Source organism: Geospiza fortis, unplaced genomic scaffold (assembly GCF_000277835.1).
Source record: "Geospiza fortis unplaced genomic scaffold, GeoFor_1.0 scaffold95, whole genome shotgun sequence".
NCBI classification, from domain to species: domain Eukaryota; kingdom Metazoa; phylum Chordata; class Aves; order Passeriformes; family Thraupidae; genus Geospiza; species Geospiza fortis.
In genome coordinates this window covers 2,148,292-2,171,250 of record NW_005054333.1, presented here as the reverse complement: position 1 = coordinate 2,171,250, position 22,959 = coordinate 2,148,292, and the positions used below count along the sequence as shown (strand labels likewise).

Below are 22,959 nucleotides of genomic sequence, written 5' to 3'. Positions count from 1 at the left end.
ATAGAAATTAGGTAATCACAATTTCACTGAAAACTGGAATCAAAGTTTCCCATTCTTTCTTTGAGGTGAGGATTTCCCTGACAACTTATTCCTGCAGGGGACCAGATCATTATGTTTTACATCCCTTGTGAAAGGCAATTCTCCTTAGCACATACAGTGACCACAGTCCATGCTGGGGCCTAAAACTGTATTGTAGGAAAGCACGGCACATGTTGAATTGCAAAATTTATTCTTCTTCCATTGCCAGTATTAGACTGTTTTTTAAGCTGATAGCTATCAGCCTGACATGACATGACATGCATGCATATTTCTATAAATTTATCATTTCAAGATGTAAAGCTGTGAAAATCAGAGCTCTGATAAAACATCGTGATTGAAAGTGGAAATTCCAGAATTATTTAGGAACTGGATTTTTAAAGTGCTCTAGTCTTCCAATACCCATATTTGCAAATTCTTTTCACTTGACTGGCAGTTTAAAACAAGGTTTGAGCTGTCTGTAGCAAATATAGAAGAGCAAGATGCTGAATACTACCTTGTTTGCATTTTCCATTTTGATGCTAGCTACTTAATTGGAAAGCAAAACTTTCTTCTCTTAAACGACTTGGTTAAACAATGCTTGGAAATTTTTTTTGTAGAAACCATTCCGTGTACAAGTGTACTTTTTAAATAACTCTGTATTATAAAAATGATAGTCAATATATTAATAACTATAAAGGAATAGATCATTAATAATTATGTGGAAAACATACAATTAGCTTCTTAGCAGAGGCTGCAAAATTTGCAGATGTTAACCTGAAACATCAAATTACCTCTACAGAGAGAGATCAAGCGCTGCTCACACTGATACTCTTGAGGAGTATAAGAGTAAACAGTTGTCTTCAGAATGTGCCTGTGACCTTGAATGTCGACTGAGCTGCACTTTCTTTAGCTTAGGCCAATGATTAACTTTGCTAATGGCTGTATATCAAATTCACCATTGTTTGTATAGCTGGCAGTGAAATAAGCCATGTCTGTCTTTGTGTGGATGATGCAGTATTAATTTCAAGGAAACCCTTTGTATAAATTGTTTCCTTTGAAAAGTTATGTCTTTGTGCAACTCCTAATTACTTCTAATTTACCTCATTTGTCTTTGGGCTCTCTAACTTCAGATTAACACTACTACAGGCACGACATACTTCTTCTTGGTATGTGTTGTTCTTTTCTCTTAGTCCTTATTTAAAAGAGGATGATGAATTCTCTTATTCTGCTCTCTTACAATCAGAGTTCTCTGACAGATCCCCATGGAGCAGAGGAAGCTACACCCTGAAATAGTCATATGTAGGGATGTGAAGTCATCTGTGCAGCTTTGCTCTGAAGGGAGGTTTGTCAAGACATAGCACTGTAATTTCTGGCCTCAGCACCACAGGGAACCCAGCAGAGATCTGCCCACAGCACACATGGAAGCAAGGCGTCTTCAAATTCCTGTAGTCTCTGCTGGGTCAGCCCTGGACAGTTTGTGGCAATTTTATCAGGCATCTGACAGAGTAAGAGTCATGCTGGGCTTTTTTCAGGCAGAAAGGGGAAGCAGCCCTTAACTGCATTAAGCCTGGTGGAAATAGTCCAAGCTGAGGGGAACTTACAGTCCTTGGCTTAAATTCAGGATACTCTTACGTGCTGTGAGACAGTCCTACAGACCCTGTAGAAGACAAATGCTGCTTAGAAGTGTTTCATCAGGTGTTTAATGGAGAAAGAGCCCTTCCTTAAGGTTTGCACATTCCAATGGAATTGAAAAAGTCAGATTCTGCCTTAAGTTGCAGTGATGTAAATGGTGACTGAGAGCAGAAATTTCTCTCAAGTTGTACACAGTTCTGATGTACAACTGTGAGATGGTAAAAGGCTGGAGTTTTCTTAGCTGTGGGAATATACATGTGAAAGTCTTAATATATATAAGATGGGTATGTATATGGTATTTGCCTTCCTGCTATAAATGAAGGTTCTGACAGTTTGACACTTCTACACAGTTCTTAAATGTCTTAAATGTTCAAGATAGTCTTGATAGCAGAGACTATCAATTATTTTGTGAATGGGGTTATCATTGGAGGGTGAAAAAGAGACTCATATTCAGAGGCTCTATCTTGATTCTTTCTTGTTGGGTTCTCTAAACACAAAAAGTCATTCACATTCTCCAAAAAAGAAAAAAAATGTAGCATCCAATGCTTAAATATTAAATGGTGTGATTATCTTAAAATTAGAATCTAGACTAGCTCATTCCAAACAGAAGATTTTTCCAAATCTTTTCCAGTTGTGTGATAGTGACAGCAGGAAAGTTAATCTGTGTAACACACATCTACTGTTGTCTGTTTTAATCTTCCCTGTATCTGCATGTGTTGTACTGTCTTTAAAAGATCTGTGGAGATCTCACGCCAGTGATTTCAGCTGTTCTTCAGTGATGTTTCACAGGAGCAAATGGGCAATTTGCTAATTAAACAATTATGCTAATTGTCTACCTTTGAGATCATGAAAGTTGAGCAGATGCTTATTGATCCTGTTTTTTCCCAGGTAATTTTGAAATTATTTGACTTTTCTGTTGAAATATAAGGGCTTAAAAACTATAATTCAGAACAGTACAGTTAATCAGAAAATCATACTTGATTATATAGAAGTTGCTTAAAAGATAAAAACAGGTTGTGGTCTACTCTTTTTCTTAAGTTTTTAATCAAGAAAGCAAGACAAATACTATAGATAAGCTCTCCTGCACACCTTTGAAATATCTCTCTCAGCTTGTCCTTTGAAGGAAGAAAACCTTTACATTTCCCCAAAGGTGAATTACCTACTTCAGAGTGTACAGCTGCAGTGATTGCAAATCCAGTAGTAATGAATCTGTTATTTTGTAGTCCTTTCTCCAATTTCGTTATAAGGGTCAGATTTTCAGTGCCAGTTGTGTTGTTTCATGTTAATGACTATACCACCTAAAGACCTAGGGACACTGGCCATTTAAAAAATACCCCTGTTTGGAGTAGTTTTAGTGTATAAATGCATATTATGCACATTTAAATAATTGTGATTTTTTTTCCCTTCTATCTTTCCCCGTTCTAGACATTGTACTAAATTAAAGGTACAGCTGTTTCGTGCCTTCCCTTTCCTTGATGGGTGAAGGCATTTTAGAATAGTTTTTGCAGTCATACCTGTGGTGGTTCTGCTGAATATCAGTGTGGCAGGAGAGATTTGAGCTGCTGTCCAAAATCCACTGTTTCTTAGTGCGGATCTCTGCTCCCAGCAGGATTTTGTTTTAATGTGAGCCCTGCACTGAGGCTGTGGCGGTGATGCTTCAGGAGGAGACCTTTGGGAAGCACTTGGATCAGTTTGTGCATGTCTGGTAGCTTAACTAAAGTGAGACCAAAGCTACAGAAAAAAGGTTTTGAGTTTCTCACAGGCAGATCCAGCACAAGATTGAGAGAGCAGTTCATGAAGAAGATCTGCACCTCCTCTGTCTTGTCTGACACTTCAAATTAAAGTTTGGGTGAAGACTTTATTTGGGCCTTCAGAAATCTGGAGCTTGAGTTCTTACATTGATGACTGCAGACTTGTTCTTAAACCCAGCTGCTATTCAAGCACATGTGGTGAGAGCACACAAAGAACAATCTGTGACACTGAAATTGCCAGGTTCAAAATTTTCCTTACCAACAGAACAAAAGAACACCAATTGTTTTGAGATCAGAGAAGAGTAATAATGTTCTCTGATTGATGAAAAGTTCACTGCCTTGTGAGAAGTAAAACAACTCCAAAAGTATAACAAGTCCTTGCAAATGTACTTTTGAATTACAGTGCTTATATTCCACGAAGCTGATGCAGAGCAGTAGGAGAAATTATTTTGCTTGGAACAAGGTAGAGTCATCTGCAGTGGAGTGCAAATGGGATCAAACTAGGAGACAGAGAAATTAGGCTGCGTGTCAGGCAATCTGAACTAAAAGAGTTATTTGACTGGGAAAGAGCTTCCCAAGGGAAATAATAAAAGCCACATTATTTGGGACACCTAAAATTAGAGTTCAGAAAGCACTAGAAAAAAATGTACAACCTTGCTTTGGTGGGGAAGTGGACTAGAAAAGGCAGGGTTTTGGATTTTCTTCTCTTTTTTTTTTTTTTTGTTTGCAATAAATTCTACAATTGTTGGGCTCAGTTCTGTTCTGTGATACATAAGTCAAGGTAAGATTTACATTGCTTCTTGCCTAAGGAAACTGAGGTTAAAACTATAGGCTTCTCCCCTCCACCTTGCCAGCCTTTTGAAGTGTATCTTTTTATTTCTGTCCCTCAGGGATGGTTCAGACCTCTCTCTTCCAATTATAGGTATGCATATTTAGAGGGGTGGAGAAAGGGCACATGTGCCTTAAGGATCCTTTGTAGCATTTCCCTCTTACCTGGCTCTTACCAGACCCTGGAACTGGTCAATATGATCCTCCTTTTTTTGGTTTTAATTCCGAGTTTATTTCGATTGCTATGTGGAAATCCATAAACTCAGCATGTTCTGAAGCTATTGTGTGAAATTACGTATGTATGTATGTATACATGTTTTTTTGTGTGTGTGTGTGTGTATATATATACAGTATAGTGAGGGGAGAGGCAAATGAAATAGAGCCTTTAACCAAGGAACAGAGGCCTCCAAGTAATGTGTGTTGATATACTGAAAGTGCTGCAGCCTTCTCCATAATTTTCTTTCAACACAGTCCATGTGATATTGCTGCAGTAATACAAAAGGGGTTATCGTAGCCAATCCTACATATTAAAAAGTGTAGATTGTGCAGTTATGACTAAATGTTAAGAGCCAATTGTTTTTTATTGTACGTTAGCTTGAAGATTCCTGTCTTTATCAGCATACACTGTCTACTTGTGAGATGGCAGTGCTCCTTTCAAAGCTCACTTGAACAAATAGAGCCTCCATGTGGAAGATGGTTCTTCACTGTGTAGGCATTACCCTGTAGTAGTTCTGGTATAAAACCCTGAGTTTTAGTGTGCGCACAAAAGGATGCCAAGGTCAGGACATTGAGCCTCCAAATTTGTGGTAAGAGACTAAAGAAGGCATGTCACCAGGATTTTCTGAAAGATGATTCATTTGTAGAGGGTTTGAAAAATCATGAGAGGAAAGCTATATGGTGTCTCCAGTATTTCATTCAAGGGCTGTGTGTTACAGCCCCACAGAATGCATTTTTCCTTGATGCCACTGGACAGGAGTATATGGGAGTGGGATACATGGTGAACACTTCCTCTGCACTGAATTTTGGGTTGTAGTTTCTACACAGTTTCTAGTCCTTGAATTTAGGCTGCATCATTTGGAGAAACAAGTGCTAGGGCAGGGACTGGTGGAGAGGCAGCTAGAAAAGTCATTTAATGGCATTTCAGACTGTGACTTTTAAATAGCAGGAGCTGATTCCCATTTCCTTTCTCCCACTGCTGCTTGCCTCCAATGTGCTCTACCTCCTGCTGCCATTCATGTGGTCTGCCACAGGAGCGTGGGCTGTATTTTTTTTTCCTAATTTGACTAAGAGCATATTTCCCATTCTAAATCCTTAATGAAGACAAAAGGCCTGTATTGCAGGGTAGGAAGATACTAACCCGAAACATGTTATTAGCTGGGAAGACTCATTCTCCTTATGTCCATGTTTTTGAATGGCTTAATTGAGGAAAAGAGATATCTTCTGATGATGGGTTTTTGAATAGGGCAACAATGAGGGTGGAATTATGGAGATGCTGTGATGCCAGCTTTCTTGGAAAGCTTCATTAAGAGATTATTAAAGTGATTGTAACTGATTCTGTTACAGATCAGGGTGCTTTGATCAGCCAGCCCTTTGCATAGCGATCTCTCAAGGGAGAAAATGAGTGTTTCAGAGGTTCTGCATGTTTAATTTTGACTGATCTCTCATTAACTATTTTACAAGATGGAAAAGGAGGAAAATACTCAAACGTTGGGATATTATTCATATACACTAGGTAGGAAGTGACAAGTCTGCATGTACATTTTAATTTCACTGCCTCTTCCAATCTAGCCCTTTAGCAAAACAGCCAGATATTCCACTCAAGATTGTAACTTGCCTCATTTCTGTTATCTTGTCTCCTGAACTTTTCCAGATTTAACTTTAATGCCTCCTCCCTACACAGATGATTCTGGAAAAGCATAGAGTGCCTGTTTTTAAAAATGAAGGGAGAAGCAAGGCAAATAGGTTCTGGGAATTGTGGTCTTTTCAACTTAACATCAATTTCTAGTAAAACATTAAAATGTGAAAAATGTTTCTAAGACCTTTCAGGAGTCAGGGAAACAAATTATGACCTAGAGAGATGTATAAAGAGTAAATGTGAGAAACCAATGTAATTTCTTGTTAAGATAAAGCCTTGCAGAAAGACAAAGCATATGACATATTTTGTGTTATTGTAGGGTTTTTGACACTGTTTCATATGACATTGTGAAGAGTCTCAGAAAATAATCGTGACATGATGGATGTAGAACAAGATGTAAAATTAGATGTGTTTGGAGCCTTTATCCAAGTGTCACTATCAAAAGAAGATTTCAAGCATCGCTTGCATAGGCCTCTCTTTGGCACTGCCTAGTACTTCCCTTTGCAACATTACTGATGAAATACAGGAGTTTCTTGTTAACTTTAATGATGACTGAGTCATGCTGAGGGCATGGTTAGGTATGAAAACCAGTGAGTGATGCGTTGTCATTCTACAAAAGATTTTTTTTTTAAGAAAAGCATATAGCTTTTGTTGGAAGATAGGTGCCTTTTTGTCAATGTATTACTAAAGAATTGTGAAATTAATATTTAAAAATGGCAGGAAAAACACTTGACTTCAACACTAGAGATGTCTGATCCTTGATGTTATATAATTTGGTAATAGAAGCATTAATTTGCAGAATTATTTCTTTATTGGGGACTTAAATAATGAAGGACTTAAAAAGTCCCTTACTCTCTCCTTAGAGCAGCAAACCTCTGGCTTAAAGTCAACTGAGTTTTTGTCCCAGCAGGAGTGTCAACATGTGGTCGACTGTGATTTGTTCTCTGCAGAATTGCATTTCAGAGCTATGGGCTAGGTTAAGGCAAGATGTAATAGTTGGACAGGCTAGGATCTATGCATTTGGTGCTCATGGCACTGGTCCAGATGCGTGAGCTTGCTCTTTAGATGTATGTTGTCATCATAACTGTAATGAGGCTGCTCATGCTGTACTTTTGGAAGCAGTGCAGTATAAAAGTCTTCACTCTGCTGAGAGCTAGATATTTTGGCCGATCTTCAGCTTGCAGTGTATAAACACATTCCCCTCTGTTTTTTCTTTTTATTCTTCCACTTTTCCTCCCTTCCTTCTCCTCAAGGACATAGACTGGCAATATTTTTCACAACTGGGTGAAGCTAGAAATCCGAGCAGATGCCTGTGCTGCAGCCGCCACCTCCTCCTCCACCACCTCCACCACCACCTTCTGGAGGGCCCCCTCCACCACCACCTTCGGGAGGGCCCCCTCCACCACCACCACTGGTAAGATTGACTTTTCATTTCTGTGTGCAAAAGCTTAGCTGTAGTAGCCAGCTCAGAGCCCACAGGGTTTTGGCATGGATATTCATAGCAAATATCTGGGGCAGATGTTTGTTTTGCTGGCACTGATTCTGTTCATTACAGCAGTGATCTCCAAAGTGGGGTGTGTGAGATGATCCATTGATATGTGGGATGAAAATCCTGCAACTTCATACATGTGTATATTTTATAAAGAAATAAAGCTATGTGTTTTGGGGTGCATGCTCAAAAATTTTGTTACTGCTAGGAGTGCATGATCAAAAGGTTTTGAGATTATTAGAGTGCATATGGTGAGAATTTAGCATTTGTGAATACTTTTCCAGCCAAAGGGAATTCATTTTTGTATTGGTAATGGTACAGATGGTAAGTATTAATTTCTTCCTCCTTTTTCTTACAGCTCCTATTAAGACTCACAGTGTTCAGCTGTACATTTTGCCCTTTCTAGCACACGGTGTCTTCCTGGGGATACAGCACAATATTCTTTTGTACATGTGCAGGAACAATTACAGCTTGTAGCAGATCATTACTGTGTGTGTCATGAAGTAGAACATGTGCCTTGCCAGCATGTTTGCAATAAGAGGAGGATGCTCTGGGTGAACTTTCAGGGTATTACATTTTCATACCTTCACAATCAATTATTGTACCTATTGTAAAACCTGTTTAAGTAATTCCTTGAATTCTGTGATCAGTTGGTCATAACCTGTTTCTGCATTGAAATTCTTAGACTTTTCTTGAAAGAGCGTAACCTGGCATGGTTGTGTTCAAGTCATAAAATCTCCCCTGACTTTTTTTCATACATTTTTCCATCACTGATGTGGTTATTTGGAGAGTATGTTAGACTGTGTAGCAAAACAGTACATGGTACTTAAAATGTACTTCAAATGTACTTCAAGTTTATTTTTTTTAAGAACTACATTTCTCTGTTGCATTCCTTGGCATCTCTGCTGGTTTTGTTCCCAGGAAGGTTGGTTGATTTTGTATGGTATTGTTCATAATGCTCTTATTTTATCTTTTTTTTTCCAGAAGGAGGTTTCTTTGCAAGTTTCTTTCTGCTACTTTACAGGCTAAACAATATTGTAAAACTCCCCATGAGTTGTGGAGATGAAGAGGAGGAGGATAAAGACAGCAAATCAAATAAGCAGTGTTTGATTCTTTTCAGCATTCAGCTTAAACTTTGGCACCAGGAGCAGTGTTTCCAATTAGCAATTCTTCTGGGCTGGTACACAGCCTATACTTAGATGCTGAAATAAGTGGGCTGCATATTGTGAGCAGCTCAATGCTCACAACTGCAATTAAAGTCAACAGAAGCTACAAATGTTCTTATCCCAATAAATTTAGATCAGTAAAGTATCTAGAGACATTTTTAGACTCCTCTAACATACACCAATTATAAATGACTTGAGAAAGCTAAAAGGACCCCTAAGGATCATTAAGAACAAGTTTAGGATTTTTTGATTCCACTTCCCTTTTCTGACAACTAAACCCACTGCCGTGATAGGGTTTTGATACAAGAAGGCTTGTTTTCATATTGCAGTTGGATCATTCTGTTTCAAATGGGTGGTCTCTGTATAAGACATGCAGAATTTTGAGTCAGCTCCATCTTGGTGACATGATACATACTAGATGTGTTTCTAGTTATTGTCTGATATTGAAGCTTTGCTTTTAATAAGTCTTGATGCTAAAAAGAGTATATGAATCAACACAAATAATTAATAAAATAGCGTGATAGGACATTGTTTTTTCTGCAACAGCAAAATTACTTTTCCCTGTCACAACTGAATGAGAGAGAGGATCAGGAATCTGCCTGGTGAGTTCAGCAGAAGCACAGAGTAGGAGGCTGCTCTCCAGCTGGTGCCAAGTTACAGAGTAAAACCTTGTAGTTGGGGAGTCTTCAGAAACTTGCTACAGACCCTATTTTCTTTTACTGGAAAGCCCTTTTCTAGAAATTGGCATTTGTCTTTTACAGTTGCTAATCTGCCCAGCTGTTGTTACAGCTGCTAGATCTACAGTTGGGGATGGAAGAAGGAAAAATTTTTACAGGTGTATAGCTTTAAGGAAAACCTTCAAAACAAATAAGTTATTATTTGGCCGACAGATGGAGAAGTTCCAAAGTAAACAGCACAGTGATTTTTATTATACTGATATGATTAAATCAGAGTAAGATTTGCATGTCAGCAATTAAAAGTTAGGTTTTAATTTTACTATTGATATGCAGGGTGAGCCACTAGTTTAATTTATGTGATTTATGTTAAAAGAAAAATGTCTGTGTGTAGGTGGGGTTTTAGAACCTGTAGTTTTTCATTATGCTATTGCAGGGGTACCAGGGACTCGTCTTGCTTTTCTGGTTATGGATGAGAACCATACTTTCCTCTTGCTTTCACTATCAAGAGATTTTTAGCAGAAGTAGTCACCACATTATGTTTTCTCTGCACATTTTCTTTACTAATATTGTAAGCCTTGATCCCAAATAATTTTGCAGTCCTTACTTCGTGGAAATTCTAATCACTGTTGGCACATAACTTTTTTGTCCTGTTGACTCTTAAGGCTGAAGAAACTTCCTTCCTAGTGTTTTTTGGCCTTGTCCCTGCTGTTTTCTAAGACTTTTGGACTTGCTGATATTCTGTAAGTACTTGTACTGCATTTTGTTCACAAAAGTTGTTACAAGACAATACAAAGTGATTTGGAGATGGTATTTAAGACATGCTAGGAGCCACCTGTGCCCAATAGCCAAAAAGCTACTGGCTGTTAGAGCAAACTTAAAAGGAAACAAATTCCTGGATTTCTCAGGAGGGAATGGTGGGATGTCTGCTGTAGCAGATGCAGGTGGCTGAGTCAAAATGCAAATACAGCTAATTAGATTAATTGACCATGTCTTCAAATGCCTGCCTTCTGGGGGTCATAGAGATGAGAGGGGTGAGTAGGCAGAATAAAACTATGCCCTGATGTATTTTCTGGCACTGGCTTACAGAATTCAATTCCCTTCATGTTCCATTTTCCTCTACACCTTAACAAAGCACACTTAGACAGGAGGCTTTTTCTAAAGCTCTTCTAGTTTATGGGTGTGCCATGTAAGGTAGAGTTTTTTAATAGTTTTTGTTGGTGGTCTTGGGGAAGAGGTTGGTAGTTTTGGGGTTTTTTAAAGCTTTCTGCTCACGAAAAATTTAATTTTATTCCCAATCTGTTTCTTTTACCAGTCCTGCCTTTAAGCTTGGCATATGAGGCAACCAGGTTAGTTTTGGCTTGTCATATTTTCTGGAGTAGGTGTCACCACTGAGACGATTAAAATTTTTCTCTACTTCATTTCCCAAGAAAAGGATCAAGAGAGAATTTTGCTTTGATAAACACTGTTCACTTATTACATGCAGTGAAGGCTGCTTACTGCTGTGTGGCCTCTGTATATATGAATTTGTAATGTTAAGATCAGTCATCACCTATTAAAATGTTAATATTGGAGGAAGTGTGGATGTGTAGCAGCCCTGCTGGGTTGTGCCTTATTCAGAGATGTTTGTTTAATGATTCATATGTTTGTGGGGTTTAAGAAAATACTTCTGTTCTCTTTAGAATTGGTATGAATAAAGTCTTAGCATAGAAATTAACCCCCAAAATCACAATGGATCAGATGATTAAAGCTCATAAAGTAGCACCAGGTGTTTATTTGTTGCCTTGTGGCACACTAGAAACAAGGATAGCAGAAGGAGAAAGTAATATGCTTACTTTGGTGATAGAAATGTGAACCTTGAAACGATGATGAATGCTAGAATAGCATTTAGATTAAGCATAAGAATTGCCTCATCCTTATTTAGTTAAATTTTTTTAAAAATTAAAAACAGAATTACTGTTGTAGGTAAACCTGTCTGTGTTTACCAAGTTTTTTATTCTCTTCTTATTTTCTACTCTGTAATAGAAAATTCAGAAAAGCAATTCCTCATGATATAGTGTTATGATAAAATCCTGATTTACACAGAAGGATTTCCAGGGTTGAGAAAAACATCACCTGATAGTTTCCCTTGGGGGGATGTTTTTTCCCCTCCTTCATGCAGTTGTTAGATTGAAACCCTTGCTGAGCTGTTTCCTTCAGCTTCACAAGAAATTCAGAGAGCTACAATGTTCATCTGAAGTTGTGTGGGAGTTGGTTTTGCTCCTCTGACATTTAGCACTACTGTTCTTTGGAAAGAGAACAAACAGCATATGTAAACCATCTTGGCTGAAGATAATGATGATTTGTGGTATTTTGATTTGGTCTTACCAAATATAGTATGCGTGAATGTGCACATATGAGCACTCATATGCATAAATTTTTGGTCATGCTTGCTAATTATTTATTGTAAAAATTAAAGTAATCTCTCAAGTTTCTATTCAGACCCCTAGACATGCAAGTGTAATACTGAAAGAACAGCATTGTGCATGGTGCCAATAGCAAAATAGTTAGGAATGTGTTTATTAAAATTTTATCTGAGCTGTAAGATCATATTTAGTACTTTGTCATGGAGCCTAGGGAGATACTAAAGCACAATATTTATTGCTGATAGGTAAAACACACCAGAATGAGAGAAAATGCTGGCTTGGTAATCTTGTTGGTGACTGACTGATCATACAGACTGTGCTGAGGGCTGGACAAAGCACAGCTGAAATTTTTGAGTGCTGTATTCCAGATGAAATAAAGGATACTGATGTATAGTGTTTTAATAATAGATCATATCTCACACCGTCTGCTTTCATAAAGAAGTGAGAGTGAATCATGTAGAAAAAAAAATACTGTATCTTTGTGTGGTTTATTTGACTTAATTTTTAGCTGTTGGAAAATTGGGATTGCGTAGCTGTGGTGTCTCAAAGTGATGTTGCTGTAGCTTTCTGTATTTCTGGTCAAGAAATACAGAAAGAGTAAGTGGGAGCTGTGAAATATGGGAAAGATGAAAAGAAAACATAAATACTAGTCTGAAAAGACTGTTTCATCTGGACAGGTACAGGGGCATGGATTGCATATAGTTCCTAGCTGCTAATCTTCTTGAATGCTTCACTTGAGAACTCTTATGTCACCATGTTAAATGTATTTACAGAATGTTCTGCAGGTTTCTTCATAATGTCATATGTCTGAATGGAATGGAATGCAATTGAAGAGCATGCTTTCTCTTCGTTTTTCGTCTGTATAATGTACAAGTATGGAAATTGCAGAGTGGATTTACCAGCTGTAAATGATCAAGCCCAGGTACCAGAAGCAGCCTAGCTGCAGACAACTAATAGGTTAATTTACCATTCTAATCACAAAGTAATAATGCCCTTAATACCCCATCTCTAGTGTATGCAGTGGCTACATATTAAATTCCATCTGTCAATTAATATTATACTTTTAGCCTTTTAATTAAAAGAGAACTCAAAATTATAGCAACGCTTGAGTAGGACTTCTGTGAATGGCTGGAAGGTGAGAGTGCAAGAAATGCCAGTTTCTTGTTGTTCTCTCTTGGGTTAACCATAATTTTGTGTAGGTGCTAAATGGCTTTTTAGAATGATCAGTAACTTCTGCGCAGGTAACTGGGTATGAGAAATAGCCTAGTGTTCTTAGAGGTTAAATTGTGATGTGTATAGGTTGTTACCCGCTGAAGTTTTTGTTGCCACTACTCATGGTATCCCTTGTCATTCTGGGGAGTCTGCAATGGTAGACAGAGAGAATAAACAGTGCTAGTGTCACCAGCTCCCATGGCAATGTTTTCAGCCTTGTTCTGTTTGACATTTTCATTGCAATGCCAGGCCCTCAGATTTCCTTGTTTATGTAAGAGTTTTCCCTTTCTTATCATTGATGCAGAAGCTATCATGGGACTTTGAATCACAAAATTTTAGTAATCAAAAAATGAAGTCCAAAATTAGCTTTTGAAGCCAGTCTCAGGGTATTTTTTATTTGACTTGTGATCTTTCTGGACTGCTGGGAAACACTTTTAGAGTAGTTTAAATTTTATACTGCCTTAATTTTGGTGGCTTCTGTTACTGCATGTTTTCTTTTAGTACAAGAATAGTCAGAATTTACATTTAAAATGTGGGTGTCAGAAAGTTAAATACCTACAGAAAAGCTCAGCAGGTACAAATGATCCTACTTATTCTGTTGCATTTTTTGTATTCAAGTACAGAAATCTAGCAACCCACACTGGAAAACCTTAAGTGCACCCTAGTGAATTACCCCCTGCTCCATTTGAGGCAGGAGCAATTGAACCCTTTAGTATACAAGATTTTATATTATCTGATACAGTGGTGCTAGCATAAGGGACAGAGGGTTTCTTGGGTGCAGTGGCATTGATTCCTGGTGGTATTTAAAATGAGCACTGGGAACATAGATTTAGAAGAAAGTTGCTTCTGCTATGCTGGTTTTTGTGTTCTGTTCCCTGGCATTGTGTGTGGTGGTTGCTTTAAGCAGGTGCAGAGCAGGCACCAGGCTCTCCTCACACTGAAAGGCCTCACTGCTTGGGACTAAAGCCAGGACTAGGCGGTGGCTGTAGTGCCAGGAAGAGATCCATAACAACTTTTGCACTACTTCCCTAGCTGGGAGCTGAGAAACAAGGTCAGGGTAGACTCAGCCTATCTATGTACACACATTGCTCAGTGACCTTTTCAACCTGGCAGGCTCAGACTGCAGAACTTTGTGCCATGGAGACTAAGATCATGGGTAATCAGTACTGAGCTGGGTGTAGGTGGAATTGTCAAGTGCTGGTCCTGTCATTCTGTTGAAACAATGATTTCATAAGCTGCGAGGAAGCAATTTGGCAGGTTCCCTCATGTGGGTTCCCTCAGAAAAGTTGGCTGGAGAGTGACCCCTCACATGGGACGCATTTGAAGCTCGGCTTGCTAGAAGGCTGAGAGAGTGCCATGTTTGCCCAGGCAGACCAGGTGCCAAGAATTAATTAGTCTTGTCCTATGCTACACAGCAGAAACGCAGAAGTGGCTCTGATCTCGCAAATGACTGTGCAGGTAGAGTCTTGCACTGTGGTGAGGTCTTCTGTAATTAAAAAGCTTTAAATTAGAGGTCAGTACTCTCTTGTGAACAGAACCAAAACTGTCAGGTACCAGATCTCCCAAGCTTGTTTAGAAACAAGCAGTTTAAAATATTTAAAATAAAGGAAGACATCTACTTTGTTGTTAAGACTTGTTAGATTTTTCCTTAAACTGGAAGGGGGGATTATTTTGATTATTTTATTTTGTATTTGACAGTGCATGAGTGAAACTACACCTGATGCATATGTAGTGAAAATACAAGAAGGATGACAATGTTTTTCTCTATGGTACTTCGGTTTGTGATGTGCTGGAAACTGAGTTTATTATTTTAATAAGCTCCTTCTTTTTGTTGCTGCTGCTTTTCTTGGCACATTCCTGGTGGAGACTTTAGCTGCTGGTTTGAGAATTCTTTGTAAAAGCAATGCTCTTGCCTGCTGGGCAAACTATTTCTGCTGCAAATGTAAAATGATTAATTCCTGGCATAATTCAAAACAAGTAGTAGTGGATTGATCTTGGACTCAAGTTCCAAATTCCTCTGGGGTTTCAGATTTCATGCTGAGCTACAATTGGATAGATGACTTTTATAATCCTGTGCAATGTTGAGGAAGACACGCTGGTCAGCTTACACTGAGATTTCTGGTTAACTTCCATGTTTTACTTTATTCCAAAAGAACCTCATTCTTTTAGTAAAAAGTTACGACATTGTAGTTGTTAGATTGTTCTGGCATCTTACTGGCAATATTACTTTTTTCTGTCAGTTCTGCTTTTGGAAAGGATGAAGTCTTTGAGGAGCTGAATTTGTTTAAATACCTTAGTCTGATGGTTACAGGAATCTCCTTTTGGAACTCCTGTGGTCAGCAGCTCATGGTTAAGTGGAAGGAAGCTACAGAGTAGGTTGCTTGCAAGCAGGTCTCCCCTGTTCTTGGTCCACTCTTTTTTATCATCAGTGGTCCCAGAAGGATATTTTAAGACTCGTACCCTTTGAGGCCCCTTACTCAAGGGCTCTGGCTTTCCAGACTGCTGTGAGCACCAATCCAGTGCCTGGCTTTCCTTCAAAGGAGTAGGAGATTTATGGCTGGATAGGGACCCAGTCATCATCTCTCTCTTCATTCTCCCCTGCTTGGAAAGTCTTGCGGTGCCATATGGGTAGTAAGAACATTCATCATCCTTCCTCGGATGATTTACCAACCACAAACAAGCTGTGTTTTTCTCTCATATTCTCAGCTATCTCTGACATGACGCACATACTGCATTAGGCAGCCAGCTTCACCTTTTTTATCCTCTTTCCTGAAAAATCTGTATTTGTTTACACCAGAATTTTGGTTATTGTTAATATCGAAATAATATTTGGGGAATTTTGTTATATTTCCAATGGTTTCTGCTCTTTCTTGATGTTTTATACGTACCTTATTTAAGGTTTAGATGTTTTAGTTGTCTCTCATTATTGACAAACATTTTCTTTGACCAGAGCTGGCACTTTCACATTACTGACTACACTGCCTCCACAGCTCTTGCTTGTTTTGCCCTACCTGCTGTTTAGATGCTGGTTTTAATTGTCCACTGTCATGTTTGTAGGCTTTTTCTCTTGCATTTTTTAGTTTAAGTTGTGTCTCTGAATCATGACAGATTGGATGCCAGAGAAGGCCAGGACTGGCTCAGGAACAATTTTTTTTTTCCCCTGTAAATATTTTGTCTCTGTGATCAAATATCCTTTATCCTGGAGCTTTCTGCTTAGCCTTTATCTTGCTGCACTATCTTTCCCTTCCTTAAAAGCCAAACCTGAGGTGTTTCATGCTGCAGTGGTGAAAATCACTTGCCTCAGCCTGGATCTGTGCAGGTTTGTGTGAGCATGGCAGAGAAGAATAAGAAAGCAAGGGGTGTCCTCAATCTCTTTTTCCACTGAAATATATGCTGCTTATGCCTTCTGCCAGTACCTGTGCTTGATCTCTGCATTGAACCTGGGGGATTTTGTCTACAGGAGGAAAAACTGGTAATGGGAGAGAAGAAGGTTAATTGCCACCAGATTCATAAAAATAATTTACATTGTCAGCAAAAGAGAGAGCTTTCCTTCTGCCGATAATAAAATTCTGATGTCAAATGTATTCATTGATCTTTAATGTTATCGTTATATGTCTCACAAAATAATTAGGGAAAAGCTCAACATGTTTTGACCTTTTTTTTGTTTTAGTTTTTTATCTAGTTCGGATAAATAATTTTCTACACAGGTGTCTTCCCAGTGTTTCCTGTAAAATATGACCAGGAGAAGGAATCTACTATGATGATACAATTCATTGCACATTAGAAGTGTAAATACTTGGTACTATTAAGTTCTCTGAGTAAAAGTATGTAGTGCCTTTGGATGGAATAATGCTTTATTTTATCTTACTTATGGCTCCTATCTAATTTAGAGTTTTAGTACTGGATCATCTTTTCACATCACCTGATGGGTTTACTCTGAAAGAAAGGCCCATGACTGCCTGACTGTTGGGTTGTCCAGAAGGCTAGAGGTACATTTTTCCTGCAGCTGTCCTGTTTATGTAGATCTGTATTACTTGAAGTACTTTGCAAATGCATTCAAGAGCATATTTAAAACCAGAGTAAATACAAGCCATTTATGGGACAGTATGTGTGAACTGTGACTGAACTACCTGTCCAGAGTCGAGAGGATTTCCCCTTTTCTGTGTGCAGGGGTACTCTTTAAAATCTGAAGATTATAATTAGTATTAATATAAACTTTTCCAAATGGCTGGTGTCTTCTGCATTTACATCACTTTAGTATCTGAGCACGTATGTCTCTTAAATATTTTAAGTATCGTAGGAGCTCAGAGGGTAGGTCGATGCTCCCGTCTGTCTTGCAGGATGTAAAGTGACATTCTGAAAGTGATGCAAATATCACAGCAGAGTGTACCCAGAAATGGAGCTCATTGCCATGCATTTTAGTCAGTTTTCCCTAGAAAAAGTCTCTCAGTTCTTAATTTGTCTGATACAACTCAATTTAGGATGTTAACATTGTGATTATTCAGGGTAAAACCTGGAGTGGTCCATGTATAGAAAGTGTAAAAATAGAAACTTGTTCTTCTAAACTAAGCAATCCACTTTCACAGAACTCCTGACTGGAAGAAGCTGTTACAAACCACTGGCTGTGCCACTCCACCACAGGATACTGCACATTACCAGGTAGTTCTGCACAGGGACCTGGTGACTTGTGCTTCACAAAAAACACTTCTGCCAGGGAGGATCCAGCCTTGATCTGAAGTATTATCAAGAGATTGATAATCTGCTGCTGCCTGTGGCTTGTCTGTTTGCATCTCACATTAATTCACCAAATGCCTGTCTCTGCTGCTGAGTCCTCCCCACCATTCCCAGTACAGGTTGTCGTGTGCAGGCAGACCATCCCTCAGACTTCAGGGCTGACAGTCAAAACAGAGTTGCTGAAATCTGAGCTGTTGCCTCCACTATTTTGAACACTGCTTTGGCTCTTTCTTTTGCACCTCCAGGTTTCCACAATGTAATTTTAAAAATCTGGAGACCAGAACTGAGCTTGGTATTCCATTTTTGCTCACACTGTATTTTTCTGAAAGGATGAGACATATTGGAGGAGTGTACTACTCCTCCTTGCCATACTTGGTAATTCAGGCTTGCTGCTGGAGCCCCCTTCCAGGTCCAGGCTTGTGGGACTTGGAATGCAGGCTTTAGTTTCAGAGATACGACCATTATTTGTAATACAGTCCCTTTCAGTTTTACGTTTGACCTTTTTACATTGTGCATTTTCTTTCTCCTTTCCCCCTCCAAGTAGCAGTGGGAAAACATGTTTTGGTTTGTTGTTCTTTTCAAACAGCCTCAAGCTGCACTGATTTAGATCTCTCTCTATATTTATGCTGTCCTCATTAATAGTTCCACTAGTCTTAGTTACCAGCTTCAAATTCTGAAAGGTTTATTTCCAACATTGATGATTTACAGTCTGAAACATCACTCTAAAAAATATGATTTGATGGTATTTTCCTATTTACAAGTATTTTTAAGACCTGATAGATAGCCTAAACATTAGTCCCATACTTTACTGCATATCATAGCTGAGTGTGTAATTTAGGACACTGAAGACAAAACGCGGTGGAGTTGGGTGAGATGAAAATGAAGTAATTCTTATGTTCAGGCTATTTACATGTGTGGTTTGTTCCATTCTGTTTCTAAGTATGTACTGAACGTGACGTTCATTGTGTCTGAAATAGTAGCAGAATAACCTAGTGGTTGCTAAGGTAATGAGAACCCACCGTTCCTTTACCAATTCCTGTAAATAAAGTATGGAATTTAATTTCACTCTGTGTTACCTGAGGCAGCTCTGGCATCTGATAAAACAAATGATCTTCACATTCTTCTCCACTTCCCTTCTGATTTTCATTGAAATACTGAGATGTTTCTCTTTTTGTAAATAAGTGAGGCTGCCCTGCAGATGGTGGGGTAGAAGGTAGCCTAAGAATTACATCTTTTATCTTGCAGCTGTTTTCCCTCTGTGACTTAAAATGTATTTGTCTTGCTGCTGAAACACTTCTATTGCATGTGATCAGGGCTGAAGATTTCACAGCCATAAGAGTTCCTCTTTGTTTTTCTCCTGATGCAGAACTTACATGTTTGTTATCTGTGCTTGTGCTATGGATTGCAAGCACAGCATGAGTGTGAATCCAAGATTTATTTCTTCATTAAAGAAAGGAAGGTTGTCTCAAAAAATAATATGGTAAATCCAGAAATTTGCAAATGCTGGACACCAGTAGATGGTGAGATACTTACCTGGTGAAACGATGCTTGGCAAGGATTATCACTGGCCTTGGGAGTGCGGGCAGCAAACAAAACATCCAAAGGAGCTCTGACTGCTGTGAAACCAGGCAACACTACACCCCAGACCATCTTGACTTCGTAATGGAAAAAGAGAATCCATATCAAGCTCCTCAGCAGCTAATCAATCATCCGAGTCCACCAGGCTGGGCATGGAAGATTGAATCTCTTACGTACATTAAGAGGAAAAAGAAGCTGGGGCATGGGATGGAGTTATGCTTAGAGTAAGGGAATCTGCTGTAAGAGAGAGGCAGCTTCTTAGGCTGCATTATGGGATGGCAGAACAATATTCCTGCTTTTTTATGCCACAAATTTTTGTCTTGCTTGTGTTACATTGATACCAAGTTATGGGTCACTTGCCACAAGTCACCACAAGTTGCTTATTTTAACCTAATAGCTGTCTGGGTATCAAGACTTTGTATTCTAATAGCCTGTCTGCCCAGAAAAGTAGATCTGGGAGGTGAAGTGGACAGCTGGCATAATATATGGACACTTGAACCCGGAAATGAAAGACAGCTGCTAGGTCTAATTTTAAACATAGCTCTTGATCAGATCCCCCTAGATCCTGCTTGTCCTGCCACGGCAAAGTCATTAGTGGGAGTAGAGACACAAGAAGTTGAATATATTGGTAAAGAGCTTTTGTGAGGAAGGGAGTCACCTTTGTTCCAGTTATGGTATTTCCATTTTTCACAGTAAGTACTGTCAGCTTCCAGAGAAGGGGAGTGGAAATGGTTTGTGGCTGGTACACAGTCTAACACCGCTGACACGGGCAGCTCTTCTGGGGCCTCGTAATGGACAGTGGGACTCCCTGTTCTGCAACTACGAGGGCAGGCAGCGCTGTTCCAAACAAGGAAAATGTAGCAGAGTGGGGGTTTTCCTAACATTTTAAACTAGCACGTGGTTACATATCAGCCGGTTGTAATTCCGAGTTTTTACATCAGGGCTCGGGAATGCGGCGGCGTTAGCGGCGGTCTGGAGCGCCATCTAGCGGGGCGGAGCAAATCCCGCTGGCTGGGTTTGGATTTTTTTTAGCAAGTACAAAAATTACCACGAATAATATCCTACTGATAGAATTCTTCGCTTGGGATTAGCGAGTTAGACACATTATTAATTCAGCAGCTTGTTAAGTGTTTTCAAGTTTCTGTTTTGCTTTCAGAATGTCATTACCAAGCTGGGTTGGCTTTGGAGGTTTTTTCAAGTGTGACGGTATTGTTCAGTTTTATTACAACTATGATGCTTAAATTAAGGGCTATGGAAACATTGCTGGTACTCGTCCTCTTTAGGGAGTTATCTAACTTCAGGGAATTTTGGTAGCAAGCAGAACATTGCTCCTCTGATGTGAAGATTCCCCTTTATTAGACTGCTCTGTTAATCACAATAGGTTTGGGAATAACAGCTTTGCTATCTGCTTTTAAAAAGTGAAACATCCCATTTTTTAAAATATATGCTTTTTTAATATATATAAACTTGAAGAAGTAAGAATAAAGAATAAATTTTGTTTGTTTTACTAAAGAACTTTAAACTACAACTTGACTTTACACTTACCAAGCTTGGTTAGGATAGAAACTTTACTAAAACATAATTGTATTATTCTAAAGGCATTCTGCTTAAACTGGTGTTAATCTCCAGTACAGACAGACAGTCTAAATAAGTTAATGATCACATTCAAATATAAGTGCAGCATGCATTTATCTATCTCTTTTCCTAAGAAAAGTGGATAAACCAGGTATTTATTATATTTTGACACATAAAAATTTTGATGTAAAGCATTGTAAATAGTGTGATAAGAGCTGATAGAGGCAGTTGGAGCTGGAGTTGTGGGACAGAGGCCATAAATGGCCAAATTAGGTCACATTTCATTTAAGCATGCTTCCTAATTTGCTTTCAACAGTATTAGCCTAACTAGTATTAGTTTTATGTTATATTTAAACTTTCAGCTTTCCTGCCTCCTGCACAACCAAATGCTGCTCCTGTTGATTTGACTCAAAGGCTTGGGAGTGACAGCTGCCAGGGAGGGCTTATTTCAAGTCTTCTATCCCATGTTTGGCTCTGTATCCTTTCTAAACACACATTTTTGTCTGTACCTCCCATCTAAAGCTCTTCTTGTCAACAGGCAAGCTCAGAGATACCAAAATTGCGAAAGGATGAGCAGAAAGCACGAAACGCGCTCCTGGCTGATATCCAGCAGGGAACTCGCCTGAGGAAAGTGACCCAAATCAACGACCGCAGTGCACCACAGATTGAAAGTGAGCATGGGCTCCTCAGCAAGGCCCTGGGGGAGCTTTGCTGGAGCCTCAGGCATGGGTGGAGGTCAGGTGGACAGTTTAAAATTAAAGAGCAGGTTTGAAGGTCAGCAAAGGTCTGCATCATTGTATGGCTTTAGGATGCAGAGAGGGGACACTTTTTAAACGTGCATGCTGCTCTGAGATCAATGACTCGTAAGTCTCCAACTGGTTATCACCTGAACAGGCATTCCTTTTTCCAAAATAAATAATGAATGATGAAATCCTTAAGAGCATTTCAATAAGATAATTAGGTAGGAATTGTTGGCTCTAGCAGAAGAATTGTTCTATATTAGATTAAAAGAACAAAAAAAAAACACACTGAAAAATTCTGGAAATGTGAATTCACAATTAGGCCTAACACAGCTACTTGTTGGTGTCATGCTTTGTGTGAGGTTGAAGAGCACCAGAGGGTGCTGGGCTCCAAGGTCAGAGAGGGACGGCAGTTCCTGTATAACAGTACAAGGAAGAGTTTAGCCTTGGCTTTTATTGCCACCAGGCCTTAGCAGCCTCGGGGCAAGGATGAAATGATTTTCTGATATATCCTGCATTTTTCGTTCTTTTTAACAGAACCCAAAGGAGCTAACAGAGATGGAGGTAGCCCAGCTGTTAATAAAGGTGGCTCTCAGCAGCCTTTGGGAGGCTTATTTGCTGGTGGCTTTCCTGTTCTCAGACCAGCAGGCCAAAGGGACATGACAGGTAAGGGCTTCATTTGTATGAAAGCAGAGCAGGGTGGGCAGAAATTTGGGATGAAAAGTAATTTGGGATTAGCTTTGCTGATTGATTTTTATTGGGGTTTTCTTCTGAATGCTTAGTTCATCATGTGACCATGGAAGGCTCAATTAATAATGTGATTGAAGCCACCTTTCTAGATCTCAGGTGCCTTATTTCTTAAAACATAAATAAAAAGCTATCTCCACACTTGGTAAGAAAGAGATTAAATAGATCTCTGTAGCTGGGGTTTTTACATTATTTTAATGAAAGTTTTAATTGAGTCTTGAATACAGTATTGAAATCTGAGCTTATCAGTTTCAGAACAAATGGCGAAGTCATATTCCTTCCCTCCACTGTTGTATATTTCTACAGTATTACAGTCCTGTGTATGACTTTAAAGATTCATATTTAAGATTTTTGCCCTCTGGATTTTATAGAGTACAGCTTTGATCCAACAAGGTAATTTACTGATCTGAAAAATAAGGGTATTGTTGCTTCACAATGACAGGAGGAAGGCACATGGGGAGCCCCACTGCTGCTTTCACCTCAAGAAGTGTCAGTATCAATGAGAAATGACTTTTATAGTCACAGTAATGACCTCTGACACTGCTGAGCAGCTGG

General features: G+C 39.0%; 1 protein-coding gene across 1 annotated transcript in view; it reads left to right on the top strand.

Moving 5' to 3' along the window:
• Nucleotides 1-7,323: 7,323 nt before the first annotated feature.
• The window catches only part of WIPF3 (WAS/WASL interacting protein family member 3), a 21,049-nt gene continuing 5,413 nt past the window's right edge, over nt 7,324-22,959 (top strand). Inside the window, exons 1-3 of the mRNA XM_031057627.1 lie at nt 7,324-7,498; nt 21,456-21,588; nt 22,195-22,323. Of these exons, the coding sequence (XP_030913487.1) occupies nt 7,391-7,498; nt 21,456-21,588; nt 22,195-22,323 (370 nt within the window). The 5' untranslated portion in view covers nt 7,324-7,390. The remainder of the gene's footprint in view (nt 7,499-21,455; nt 21,589-22,194; nt 22,324-22,959) is intronic.